Below are 13,951 nucleotides of genomic sequence, written 5' to 3'. Positions count from 1 at the left end.
TTTGCCCTCCCAGCCCCTCTCATTAATTCATAAGTGACAGTGGACTGGCAGTGAGGATGGAGCATATCTGCATCTCATCAAAAGGATGGTCTTCAGCTGTCCCTGAGCTGTACTCAGTGTGCCTGCTGGGGAAAGCGGTGAGGGTGCAGTGACCCAGTCCTCCCGACACAGCTCTTCTAAACAGGATGCTTCCTGAGTAACATCACTAGTGCTGGTGCAGTGTTTACTGGTCCAGTGGGGCCATGTCTGGGTGGGTGGCTATGATGTCACCTCCAGCAACAAGTGATTGTCAGACCACTCCAGGAGTGCATGCAAAACCTTGCCATGTTGTCCTTTTGTAACAAGAGCTGCTAATATTTATACTCTCCACAGCACCTTGGGAGGTATTATCTCTGCTCCTGGCCTTCAGGAGTGCTGCCTCTAGCTGATGCTATTCCGTGTGGAGTGTGTTTGGGGTGGGCGGGGGGGTAAGAGTTTTGTGAATTGGTTTCCTAACCTATTAACAGTGCAAAGCTGTAGCTCTCCACTTTTTAGCTATACAGTAGTATGGAACTGACGGTCTGAGATCAGGAAAGGACACCTGCGGCTCACATTTGCCTTGAAATCTAGTTTAGTTTTGAATGAAGGTTCATATTGTTTCATCTTTTATCTGCATTGGGTTGTGCATCTCACATGCGTACCCTTCCTAGAACAGCACCCTCGGCCAAGCCGGCCTAGTAGGAATAGAAGCTGAGTTAGATCATCTCCTGTGTCTCTCCTTCTCCATGAGCAAGGTCAGGGCAGCGCAAACCTAAAAAAGCCGGTTGTGTATTCTGCATTGTGAGAAAAAGAACTTTTTCCTGCAGTGACATAGGTTTGTCTTACAGTGCCACTGTGTTTGTGAGCAGGTCACTGCTGCTGGACTGATGTTGGCTGGAGAGAATTAATGTACAGTGAAGAGGATGGATGAACAAGAGAGTCTTTTTAATCACTTTTGAGTGAAGATTTTTTATTTTCTTTACAAGACAAGCAGGTTGTTTTGGAAAGGGAGCCTGTGCTATTTGTCCTGTTCTGATTTATTTTGTCTTGTGAGCCACTGGTGATGCATGTTATCCACAGAGAAGAGGAGTCTGTTACATCCCCAGCTAGGGAGGTGTGGTTCTTTTGGTCAAGCTGTAGCAGCTAATGCTTTTAGCTGTAGAGATCCCCGATGCATCAGCCAAGGTTGCAAAATGACAGGTATGTCTACAGAGTTAATGCAGGAAAACTCAGGCTAGGGAGAATATAGAGAAGCTCTTTGTTCCGCCCCCACAACCATGCAGATCCTAGCTGATCCACTTAAATCCGAAGCGATGCATTTGGAGGCTTTGTGTAGCTTAGTTGCATTGCCAGGGCTTCCTCTGCAGTAGTAGCCCCTTGAAGCTCCCATGGTGGGAGAGGAAAGCAAGAGAAATATTAATGTGGCCTCATACGGCATTTACATTTTCAGGGATTCCCCATGAAGCAGAGGATCACGTGTAGTCCCAGGCCTGCTCTCTCCTCAGTTGCGGATCATTGACCCTGCAGAAGAGTCTTTGCAGAATCCAGGGAAGGGAGATAGTACTGTGGAGAAGGCTGGCGCCTCTGCTCAAAGCCACCGAACCTAGGACCACAATATGGCCCACTCCTCAGCCCTTCTGCTGTTAAATCATTTCAAAGAGAGAGGATAGATAACAACCTGCCTGACTCAGCCATACCGTGCAGCTAAAGGCAACAACCAGAGCACAGCATCCGGAATGTCCTCTCCTCTGTGATTTCAGATTGTTTAGACGCTGACTAGAATGTGAGAATACATTCCCGTCCCTCACAGTCCCCACCATGGGAGGGAATGGGAAGGGTTTGTGGAGGGATCAGCAGGAAGATATTAAAGAACCCCTGTGTGAATGATCCTGGTTTCCCTGGGAGTCCAAGGATTTCACCAGGTTTGCAGGTGGGCCCCATGGCTTTTCTCCCTTCAGCCACAATGGTTGGAGATCTCCCCTCCTGTGGCTCTTAATTTGGGAAGGGATGATCCGTGCTTTGGTTTCAGGCTTGGTTAATTCACCCAAGCTTGGTCTAAATCTACTGCAAAGGTTTGCTGAAGATTGGGAACCAGACTAAGTTTTGGAGGAGTTTGGGCCAAGTTTCAGCTTGACCCACCTAATCCACTCCTCAGGTTTATGGTTTGATCAAAAACCAAGCCAAACGCCGCAGGTTCAACCTCCAACAGAGCAAGTTTGGCACCACTGGTGAATTTCGTGATGACTAAAATATTTTTTGAACCCCTTCTGACTTTGTGCTAGCGCAGACGAGGCTGTAAGAGTAACGTAGACCTGCCCAGCGTACCATATCTGAATGCACTCTCTCTTTCTTTGCATCTGCTTTTCTGGGCTCTGCAGCCCATCACATCTCATTGTTTACATGGATTAGTTGCAAGCCAACAGAGAGACAGTAAGCCAATGGGGCAGCCACCCTAAAAATATCCCCAAACGATAGTTTGGTTCAAGTCCCGTTCCTCAGAGCCAGCTCTATTAACACAAACAAAATTTGAAAACAAGAGCAAAGCTACTCAGAACATATGGTTACACCCACCAGAAGCCATTCCAGCAGTCAGCAAGCTGTGGGGGGAGAAGATTAACCAACCCCAGGTAACTAGCATTATAGCAGCTTCACCTTTGCTTTTATAGCCCCACTCCTGATCACCCATGTGATAAGCAGGACACCTAGGCATCTCCTTGTCACCCATGCACACTGGGGCTTAAGGAGAATCTTTAAAGCTTGTCCCAGTGACATGATACAGAAGGGGGCTATTGCACAGGTTGCTTTTTTCTTTCAAGGCTGCAAACACTGGAATAAGAAATGGCAGCTTTTCCGAACTTGTGTCACAGGGAGCCAAACAAATTAGGCCACTCTTAGGAAAAGGTTGCCTAGTGCTGAAACTCCAGAAGGCTGGTATTTGAGCAACCTGATACTGCTGATCCAGCACATTTAGTGCCAGCTTGTCAGACTCTCTAGGGACGTGAGTGGTGTTGCTATGGGCACTGAAGCAAGGAGCTTTTAAGAATGTGTCTGAAGGAGACGGAGGAGGAGGAGGCCTTGCTTACTAGGTGCTGCCTCTTGGCTTATACATGAAGGGAACAGAGAGGAAACCTACTTCAAAAAACTGCTCTTATGACGTTGCCTTTAAATGGCCCCTGCTTTGAAGTACCGATTTCTTTATGATGCTACAAATTCTTGCCCTCTCCCTAGAAGGAGAGAATTCCCCCCACCCCCCTCAGGAAAATGGGAACAAAAACAATTCTGATGAACTCCTGGCAATGCAGAATCTAAGGGCAAAAGACCACAAGCTTCCAAGATGACTTGCTGGATTAGCCATTGTAGAAAACTAGTGGCTAGACTAGCACTGGTGATTAGAGAGAGAAGGTGGGTGAGGTAATATCTTTCATACGACCAGCTTCTGCTGGGGAGAGAGACAAGCTCTTAAACAGAGATTTTCTGAAGAGCTTGAAAGCTTGTCTCTCTCACCAACAGAAGTTGGTCCAATAAAAGATATTACCTCACCCACCTAGTCTCTGTAATATCCTGTGGCCAATGTGGCTACAACACTGCATATCACTGGTGATGACAATCATGACTACTTCCTTGCTAATGCCAAAGAAACACGTGCTAATCTGATTAATTGTTCCTCTGTAGTGTAACCCCAAAAGGTCTTTGAATATAGAATCAAGGGGTTTTTTTTTACATTAGTTGTATGTGCACTGATGCCTTGGCTTGGGTCTTCTGTGGGGACTGATTATTGCACCTCTGGATCTAAAACCACGAGCTGCTAACTGCTTGACCAGGAGCATTAGCTTTGAGGCAGTAGTAAACTTATAAACCACTATATGTGATCTAGCCACTAGAGGGGGACAAAGAGCACAGTGTTAGACGTAGGATTTGCAAGATTCAATTTTAATCTATAAAGGTCAGAAAAGGTCTATGTCAACGGATACGCTGAAATCAACAACAACAAAACCCAATCGATAACAGTCAGCAGGAGTGCAACCTGCCCCTGCACTTACACCTGCAGGGTTCAGGTGTCAGTGGCCCCGCAGCAGGGCAGGGAGCCTTCTGCAGCCCCGCTGTTGTGGACCTGCTCTCTCTCTCTCACTCACTAGCTGGGAGTGCAGGGGGTCTCTGCTCTGCCCTGCCAGGACCTGCTCACTCACTCTTGTAACAGCGGGACTACAGAGGGCTCCCTGCGGGGCCACTGACACAGAGTCCCTGCAGGTGCAAGGTACAGTGGGAAGGCTGCAGTCCTGGCAGGGTAGAGCAAAGACTCCCAGCCAAGACTGCAAGAAGGAGGAGGACGAGCCCCCAGATGGAGCCATTCAGCAGTGGGGTGTCCTCCTGTGTGTGTGTGTGTGGGGGGGGGGGGTTCGTCCAAACTGCTGACACCCTGCAGAAACTTAAATTAAAATAGATAAAAATAAAAATCTATTTTCCCATCAAAATTAAAAAATAATAATAATTGGATTCTTCCAGGCCTAGACATGTGTTAGCCTATTGTTGCTGAATGGCCCAGAGGATTGGTATGAGCCTTTCACTTCTAGGTTCAGTAGTAATCAAAAACCAATGGGTGGAGCAGCATGGTCTGGAACAGGGGTAGTCAGTTGTTTTTTGTCAAGGTCCAAATTTCTTGGTCAAGGTATAGTCAAGGACTCCAGAGAAATATTTTTCACACCGCAATAATAATAATGATGATAATAAAAAGTAAATAAAAAGACTTTGCGGTCTGTTCAAAAGTGTTTGATGGTCCGGATTTGGCCTGCGGTCCACCTATTGACTACCTCTGGTCTGGAGGAATGAATGCAGAGCTGGGTCTTCAGATGTAGCTTTCAGCAAATCTCTTCACCCTTTTGGTTGAGTTCTCCACTGCATAGGGATATGGCTCCTAGCCTGCTCTAATAGGGCATGGTATGGATTAATGAGTTAATGTTTCTAGGAGCTCTGTATAAAAGCCAACTATTGTCATTACATAACAGCGGTTCAGTGACACACATCTAATGAGCTGGTGTTCGTATTTCATGCCTCCACCTCACTGGCATATTTGTTGACATTCTCAGAAGAAAGGCTAAGGATCATATGGGCATCAATGCAGCTCTCCTATATCACATGGTGCAGGGGAGCTTTGTTCAGGTCCCTGTGGGGGCACATGAATGAGGCACATGAATAGCAGTGTCACTTCCTGTGCTGTCCCTGGCTGCTGGCTAGAGTGAACTTCTGTTTCCTGGGCTGTCAGGTTGGCACCCCTACTCCACCTTGGTTCCATGTCCCACTGGTGACATTGCCTGGCAACTCCTCCATGGAACTGTGAGCACAGCGTGTGGTTGGCATGGTTCATCAATGCCCCAGACACATGACCCTTCTGCAGAGAGACCCTACCTGCAATACTCCAGATTGCAATCTTCTGTTTAGGCTGCATTGCTCCCCACATCTTTTCCTCTAGGCACAGTCCATCTGTTGGGTCACCAAGTCGCAAGAACTCCCCTTCAGCCTCCTCCTGACACTGGCCAAGATGGCCATCCATCAGTCCAGGAGAAAACTCAGTGAGGATGTTCTCTGGCACCTTTCATGCATCTGCACAGAGCTCTTCTCAGTAGCATCCACTGACATCTTGGACTGTCTCAGGACAGCAGGCATTATCCAGAGTTCTCTGCCTGGTGTCCTCCCTCTAGATCCCTCATTTTGACCCTGTGACATGTACCCCCATCCCTGTTTTTTTTCATTTCTTATGCCCCCATGATTTGTTGATCACTGGGTTCTGTAGCTCTTCCCTCACCTGCATGGGTGGGGCTTTTCTTGCTTTGATGGGCTTTGCCCATCAATCCCATTTATTAATCCCGGCACCTCTCACACCCATTTTAAAAATAAATAGGCCTGTAAAAGAGAGAGGGAAGCTTTCAGTTCTGTTAAACTGCTTTGCTGGTGGATTTAATAATCTGAACATTTGTAATGAATTTATTTCATGGAGAGAAATTGCAGGAGAGAGCAGTATCACTTCACTGTAGAACTTGGGCGCTCTCTAGTGGGTAAAACAAAGCACACTCTACTCAGTGAGTTTTGAGGTTTTTAGAGGAAATGCAATAAAAATATCATTGTGCAGTTTAGTTTATCTTTAAGCTGCACATTAAGAGAACCTGGGGTCCAACCCTGCAACCTTCCTTTCTGTGGCACTTCTGTTGACTTCAGTGCTCTTGCGGGGCTGGGCCCTTAAGTAAAAACTTTCTGCAAAAGTAGCTTCCCTTGAATATTTTTGATATATATCATTAAACCTTTAATTATCTTAGTAACTTAAAGGAGAGGCGAGGTGATCCAGCGCCAGATCCTCAGCAGGTGTCGATAAAGCTGCACCAATTTACTTCATTGGAATTACACCAATCGATGTCAGCTGAGGATGTGACCCCAAGTCTCTGAATGGAGCCCTACAGAGATTGTCCTGTTTGAAGAGCACTACGTTAATGTGAACTACGAACCTTTTAATACACACACATAGCGTCCTCACAGACAAGTTAAAGCGCAGCACTTTAGTGCATGTTGCGATTTACACCCCGATAATTCAAACTGCGGGGCAGTATAGACAAGGCCTAATGTAAGCCATGTGCATCAGGGAGCAGAACTTTGGTATTATTTGTGCCTCTGGCCTCTTAATTTTCTTCTTTCTGTGAATGGAGTCTCTCCACTGGAGCGCCTCCTTGTGGCCAGGCATAGCAGCTCTCCCCCCATCTCAGGACCCCTGCCAATGGCCACTCTGGTGGTCCACCTCTGCATGGGCCTCTGATTACATCACAATTTAGGTCCACCCCTTCTGGGGTAACAGAGTCTAATTATACGGTGATGAGTCTCTCCTGTGCTGGGCTCCAGCCAATCTGCAAGCCAGGAACTGGTCTGGTAACTTCAGGGCAGGTATATAAGCTCACAGGAGGAATAGCAACTCAGTCTGCTTACTGTCACTCCAGGGCAGCGATTCTCAACCCATGGCCCGTGGGCCGCAAGTGGCCCAGTTAGCACACAGCTGTGACCCAGCTCAGCTGTGTGCTAAACGCCACAGGATCTGTGGCAGGGTCTGGGCAGCCGGCTGCCGCCCAGGCCAGCTCGGGGTGGTACGGGGTCCCTGCGGTCCTGGCTTCCCCCCGGTACCCCTCAGCAGGGTCCGGCCAGCCAGCAGGGATCAGGGGTCCCCATACAGCAGAGTCCAGGGTCAGGGTCCCTGCCCCCCACTCCACACCCAGCTCTCTGCCCCCATTCTGTGGAGTGGTCTCTGGGCAGAAGGTGTTGAGCATAGGGATTTGTGGGGGAGGTTAGGTGGGGGTCCCGTGGTTCTCAACCTGTGGCCCAGATAACATTTTGTGGGCCACATATGCGGCCCACAATGATATAAATAGGTTGAGAACCTCTGCTCTAGGGCTTGGCACTCTCACCTGCCTGACAGTGGTAACAGAGTCCCCAAGCCTTGCTCTCGCTCCAGCCCTGTTCCTAGTCCTGCTCCAGCCCTCCTCTCACTCCAGCCCCACTCTGGACTCGATTCTGGCTCTGACCCCTGGCACCAGCCAGTAGGCCCAGCTGCCACAGCTCCGACTACTAGCGATGACCATCCCCATCATGGTTTCTGACATCAACAAATAAAAGTCCAGTGTCCTTATATCAGATCTCTGGCCCGAACTCTGGGCCCTATGGTTCTTGCATTCCCTTGGCTCAGGGCTTCCAATGTCCTTATCTCCTTATCTCTGGGTGGGGGCTTCACACCACTTCTTCTGTTGGCTGGTAGGGGAACCCAGGCCTTTCCCATACACCAGGTTCCAGTCCAGGGTCCCTATAGCCAGCAGCCAAGGTCTGCTCCACAAAATTCCTTGCTCTTGCCTCCCTCGACCTCTTCCTACCCAGATTTTCTTAGACCTTCTCCCCACAACCCCTAAATTCCCCCTTGTCTCATGCCAGGTCTCACAGTGTTCACCCCTGGAAGCCCCCAGTAGAATCTCAAAGTACCAACTTAAACCAATTTCCAACCTTCTCAGGATTAACTTTTCATCCCTCTCGGCTGCTGTTTCCCCTGCTTTGTTCCTTAACTGAACACTTCCCAGGGCTCTCTCCCTGGAATCCATATCCTGCCCTTTCAGGGCACACCACCGGAGCCTTCTCCATCCTAGTGACTGCTCCATGCCTCCCCTCCCCTCCGCCAGCCTCCTCTACTCACGGTAGGATCCTAGGCTTACTCTCCCCCTGAGTTTTCTCCCCACAACCTCTCTAGTCACAGAGAGGGACTGCAGAGTTCCTTCCTCTCCTCCCTACAATCCCTTTCTTTCTTCTTTTCTTTTCCTGACATTTTATGGCTCAGCAGCCTCAGCATGTGAGGCTATGACTGCCACCTACCACAGTTTTTACATAATCAAAAGCTTATGTCCTCTCACCCTGTCCTACATCCTTTAAAATACACAGTAATGCTGTTTTAATGCTACCCCACTTTCCCCGTTCTCTCACCAGTCCTTTCAGACTATAGTCTTTCACCTTGAGGCATCTCAGTTCTTCATAAAGAGAATCTTTCTTTTTGCATAATTCTCCCTGCATTGCCACAGCAGATGGTCAACTGTTTCTTTAACTTTGCATGTTTCACACAACCCGTCGTTGTGTGCGTTTAGTAGATACAAATTACCATTTAGGCCACAGTGGCCTGTTAGCACTCTAAATATAGTTATGGTGCTTCTTCTGTCATAACTGGGAAGTATAACATTATCCTTAAGTCTAGGACATATCTCATAGAACATTTGTCCTTTTGTCTCTTTGCATGATCTTCATAGTTAAGAACAATATTTTGTTCTCATTCCTGCTCTCCGAGGTTCCCTTACTGATTGCTGTTATACTCAAAGAGTCAGACAGGATAGCAGTTGTAGCTGGGCATACATTCCTTAGCCAGGTCAGTGCCAGCAGTGTGCCCATGTATTCGTCCGTCATAATGGCCACCAAATTGGATAGTTTCATAGATCTCTTAATTCCAAATTCAGGGATACAAAAGACCATTCCCACACTACCGGTGTTGTCATCTTTAGATCTGTCAATACAGAATGGACAATGCTGATCCCATTTGCCATATATAAACTCATAAATTGTATCCATCATTGTTATGCTGTCTGGAGTGGTTCACAACCATGAGTGCCAGCCTCGGGGCAGACTGTTAAAAAGCAGGGCAGAAACTCCAAACTGCTTCTAAACTCATTATAGAATTATAATTATAAATTATAATTTTTAATTAGATTTCACCAGCCCCATCACAAGTGTGAACTCCTAAAGCACTCTAACAGTCTTACCATGGAGTCACAGATGGTCCCCTTGGGCATTCCAGTCTATCTTGCCACTCAGGCAAGCTGGAGTATGTGATAGATAGTCACTTACACCAAAAAATCACAATAATAGTCAGATTGCTCCCAGCCCCACAGGACCAGTCACTTACCCCAGGTCAGTTGTGCTCAGATCTCAAACCAAGGCCAACACCTGTAGCCAATCCTGTAATTAACTAACGATTTATTAACTAAGATAAGAAATTAGAATTATTTACAAGATTAAGCAGGTAAGCATACACACAAGTGAGGTACAATCTTAAATTCAAAAGGTAACTGAAGTTTCTATAATAAGCAAGCTTTTGTGTCCTTTGGGCTAACCCAAGCTAAGCAGCTTGGGGATCTCTTGCTTATGTCTAGGAATCTTTGCCCCTCAGAGGTCAGACAGCATAAAGAGGCCGCAATTTCTTCTGGTTCGGGACTCTAGAGAAAGGTTCCCCCCTTTCTTTAGAGTCCAAGCTGATGGGACAAGTGCTCCTGGACGTAATGTATTCGTGGGTGGGGGGAGCAGTCGACAAAGTCTCTGCTCCACAATAGCCCATTTGGATTCAGTAGTCTTTCCTGGCGGGCAGGAAATAACGCTTCTTGGGGTAAACTAATATTTCACACTTGGTAATGCTTCTCCCTTGACTGTGGGGAATTTATAGTCTTAAATATTTTTATGGTTACAGAGCAAACATTTAAACATTACGTTAGAACATGGGATGCAAATATTATAAGTAGGATTAATACATGCAGCATCCTACAAGCATTCCATAAAGGCTAAACACTAAACACATGGTTATCACTCTAACATCTATTTTGATAATGCTAACATACAGGTGAGCCACACTGGTTTCCAGCTATGCGATTGTAAGTGTTCAGTGAGGCCTAAATACTTTGGCATGAGCTGGCACCTGGTCTGCCAGCATCACAGTCATATCTGATGGTTCTGCTTTTTCCTTTGTCTTATCATAATATTCCAAATCCACAACTAGAGAGACAACTGTCCAGGTATAGTTTGGGAGCAAGATTTCAATCTCTTCTAGTCCTTCCTTTTCACTCACTTTCCACTCCCTCCCACCTTTTGACCCGGTTAGCATGTGGGAGTACGTGGCCTCCAGTTACATCTTGTCTATTTACTTCCCAACCATCTTCATATATTTGTTTAGTACTCTTAGCTTCACTGTTTCCATTAACCTTAGCCCAAAAGATTAAATCTAACAATTTCATCCTTAAATGTATAGGCATTTCTCTGGTAGCTCCCGGCTCCACGCACAATGGTGCTGTAATATTGTACTACATGGGATTAACCAGAGCTTGGATCAACTCTAATTTTTTAACTGTTGATTTCAAAGCTGAAGATTTCAAAGGCTTGGCCACCATAATCTATAACTGGTTTTATTAGTGCCCTATTCAGCATCATCAGTGAGTTCTTATCTCTTGTTCCCAGCAATACTTTTAAGCAGATTCATCCTCTTTTTACATTTATTCTGGATATTAACTATATGACCCTTCCAAATTAGTTTATCAAACACAAGTCCTAAGAATGTAAAATTTTGAACTAGCTGAATTTTCTCTGCATAGAAATGGCGGTTCCATGCTTCCCCAATCTTTCTTTCTGTGAAGATCCAGTCCCTTTCTGCTCTCTACTTGCTCTGTTTATTTATATTAACCACCCAACTTCTTCTGCAGCTGGGCTTCATCATTAATTAAGCCTCATCCACCTTCCAGGTTCAGCCAGTTAGCATAATTGACCTCTCAGGGCCATATCAATCCTTTCAAAGCCGGTGTGGGTTACACACCCCATTATATCTGCATTACAAAAAAAGGATGGCACTAAAATTTTCAGTGCAACAAGGGTTTGTGAATTATTAATATCTGCATGGGCTTTTGACCTCCTTTGTAAAGTGCTTTGAGATTTGCTGATAAAAAGCACTAGATGATATTATTGGTACCAAAATGTTAATTGCACAGAAATGTTAACTTAATGTTTCTTGGCTTTCAATACATGCCAAGTGGATTTGCTTTATTGTTACTACAATGCCATTTTATTAGTAATTATTATTCTATGCATTTCTAAAGTGCCCATCATGGTGGTAACACCTGAACACAGGTAATACCCACAAATGGAACATCTCAATGAGAGGCTCTCCTCCTTCCACAGAACTTCTTGTCTGATGGGTCAGAGATAGAATGACTATCTTCACCTTTCCCATACTGTGAACCACTTTTCCGTACCAGGACCCCCAAACCTTGGGATTGACCCATGGTCCTCTTCCCACTTAACAATATGGGAAGGGCGGGGTAGTCTTGACCCCAACACTGTCTGTGACACCCCCAGGTTCAGAACCCTTGATCCAAGTGACATTCCATCTCACCCTGCTCATGGATGGTGATCCCTTTCAGGCCTCTGTGGGGGTTTTTAAACCATCTCTTTTTAAGTGGATACAGTGGTAATGATGCCCAATTTCTCCTTTTATGTTAATCCAGATTTCTGATAGTTCTGGGGTGTTTGATCTTAGCCGTCCTAACAACTTTCAAGGAATATGAAACTGTTTCAGGAGACTGGCTGCTGCTGTTGGTAAGTAGACTGGGACTGCAATATCATGCTGTTAACGTTCTTGGATTGAATTCAGCAGCTATGAAAACTCATTACCATTGGTGACCCCACACTCTTCAGGGTCCCAGACTCACTACAGGGCAGGCTCATGTAGGCTGCAAGAAGTCCACAGCGTTTACTGAGGCACTTCCCCACATCCCTCCTAGGCTGGGGTTCTGGAATAGGTGTGATAGGTCCCATAGCTTTAGCACAAGTGCAGTAAATGAAACTACATTGAAATCATTTTGTAAGACTGATTAGACTTCCAAGTTGACGGTGTCACTTTCACAAAAAGTATCTAGAGTCAACGTCCAGCCATCACAGTGTAATCCGAGAGCTGTTGTGTTAGCCCAGTCTTGCATAAAACTGTCTCCCAGCGAACCATTGTAGCAGCAGTAGTGCTGGGAATTCCCCGTCTGCCTCTCCGTTCATCCCAGCGACATACAATGTGATGTCTGATCTGAATTAAATGTGAACGTTATAAGAGATGATCATCTTTGCTCCTTTGTGATTTAGAAAGAGAGCTGGAGAAGTTTTACCACCCCTCCTAGCTCTCCACAATGTAAAGAAGAGAAATGGGCCTATTGGGTGGGGTGTAGTGTAATGTGCTCTGGCAATCCTGCTCACCCGTGGGTGACAATTAGCCAGTGGTGCAAGTTAGAGCAGCCCCCAAGTTCAGCTGCAGAGGTGGTGTAAAGCTGCCTTATGGGCTGGAGCATCTGAGGATTCAGCCCTTTGTTATGACACAGATAACGCAACGACACTATGTCTAAACCAAAACTCCGCTCCAAATTCACCCAAGCACCAGATTCCAATTTCGCAGTTCATGTCTATCTGTATACATTTCAAAAAGCCCAGATTATTTGTACATATACTATAGGGACATTCAGGGTCAGGTTTTCAAAAGGGCTCAGCTCCCATCTAGGGACCTAAATGAAGTGGACACATTTTCAGAAATGCTCAGCACCCAGCTACTCCCTTTGAAAACAATGGAGAATTCCCCCTCTTCCATTGCTGAGAACAATGGGAGATGCCGTGTGCTGAGTTTTCTTGAAAATCTGGCTTTATATATGTATATAAAATCATAGACACGTACGCGAACACACTGTTTGATCCAGCAAGTGATGCATATCCACAATTACTGCAAGCCTTCTTATGTGTCTAAGAATATAATTTGTGTTTTTGATACAGGAAACATTTGCCATTTTCATCTTTGGAGCAGAGTTTGCCTTAAGAATCTGGGCTGCTGGGTGTTGCTGTCGCTATAAAGGATGGAGGGGGAGGCTCAAATTTGCCAGGAAGCCTTTGTGTATGTTGGGTAAGCACAATCTCTTTGTTTGTTCTCCATATGTCTATCCTTTTCTGTGCGGAGTCAGATGTGATTGATGTCTAAAACCCCATGAATGACAAATACAAAGGCCACGTATGCTAAGAGTTCTGCACTGTTTAGAAAGAATTATAAAGTACCTGAAAACCTGGATTCACTTGAGAACAGTGTTCACGGTTTGACAGAGTCAGAATTGGACACTTACTGTAGAATCTGCTCAGATGTTCTGCAGGATCTCAACAACTTTAATTCACACACTGTTATAGTTTGAAAAATCACTGTAAAATGGCACATCTTTACTAAACATATCTGTTCCCTTTGTATCTTTGAGTTCTGTCTGCTTACTTTACTGACACAAACAAGCTTTTACTGCAGTGTGGTCTAATGAGCACTGAAGTAGGAGTCAAGACATCTATTCCCAACTCTGTTATATGATCTTGGGCCAGTCACTTCTCTCTCTGCCACGCCTTGTGGTCTTGGCTGTTTAGAAAGATAAGCTCTGCAGGGCAGGGGCTGGCACTCGTGTTTTTGTGCAGCACTTTGCACGATAGGGTCTCAGTTGTGGCCTTCAGATGCTATTGCAATACAAATCAATAATAATACTTGTATTACTATTTAAGGGCCAGTATAGCTTTGGGTAAGCAAGCTGGGGTTTGTTCTGTCTCACGTATAATC

At 45.8% G+C, this 13,951-nt stretch overlaps 1 protein-coding gene across 1 annotated transcript in view; it reads left to right on the top strand.

Moving 5' to 3' along the window:
* Positions 1 to 13,951, top strand: part of KCNQ3 (potassium voltage-gated channel subfamily Q member 3) — a 247,554-nt gene that overhangs the window by 184,474 nt on the left and 49,129 nt on the right. Inside the window, exons 2-3 of the mRNA XM_026659953.2 lie at positions 11,841 to 11,931; positions 13,141 to 13,284. Of these exons, the coding sequence (XP_026515738.1) occupies positions 11,841 to 11,931; positions 13,141 to 13,284 (235 nt within the window). The remainder of the gene's footprint in view (positions 1 to 11,840; positions 11,932 to 13,140; positions 13,285 to 13,951) is intronic.

Source organism: Terrapene carolina, unplaced genomic scaffold, assembly GCF_002925995.2.
Source record: "Terrapene carolina triunguis isolate 2854851 unplaced genomic scaffold, T_m_triunguis-2.0 Scaffold58, whole genome shotgun sequence".
NCBI lineage: Eukaryota > Metazoa > Chordata > Testudines > Emydidae > Terrapene > Terrapene triunguis.
The sequence above is the reverse complement of the archived record's forward strand: the minus strand, read 5'-3'. Positions and strand labels throughout refer to the sequence as shown.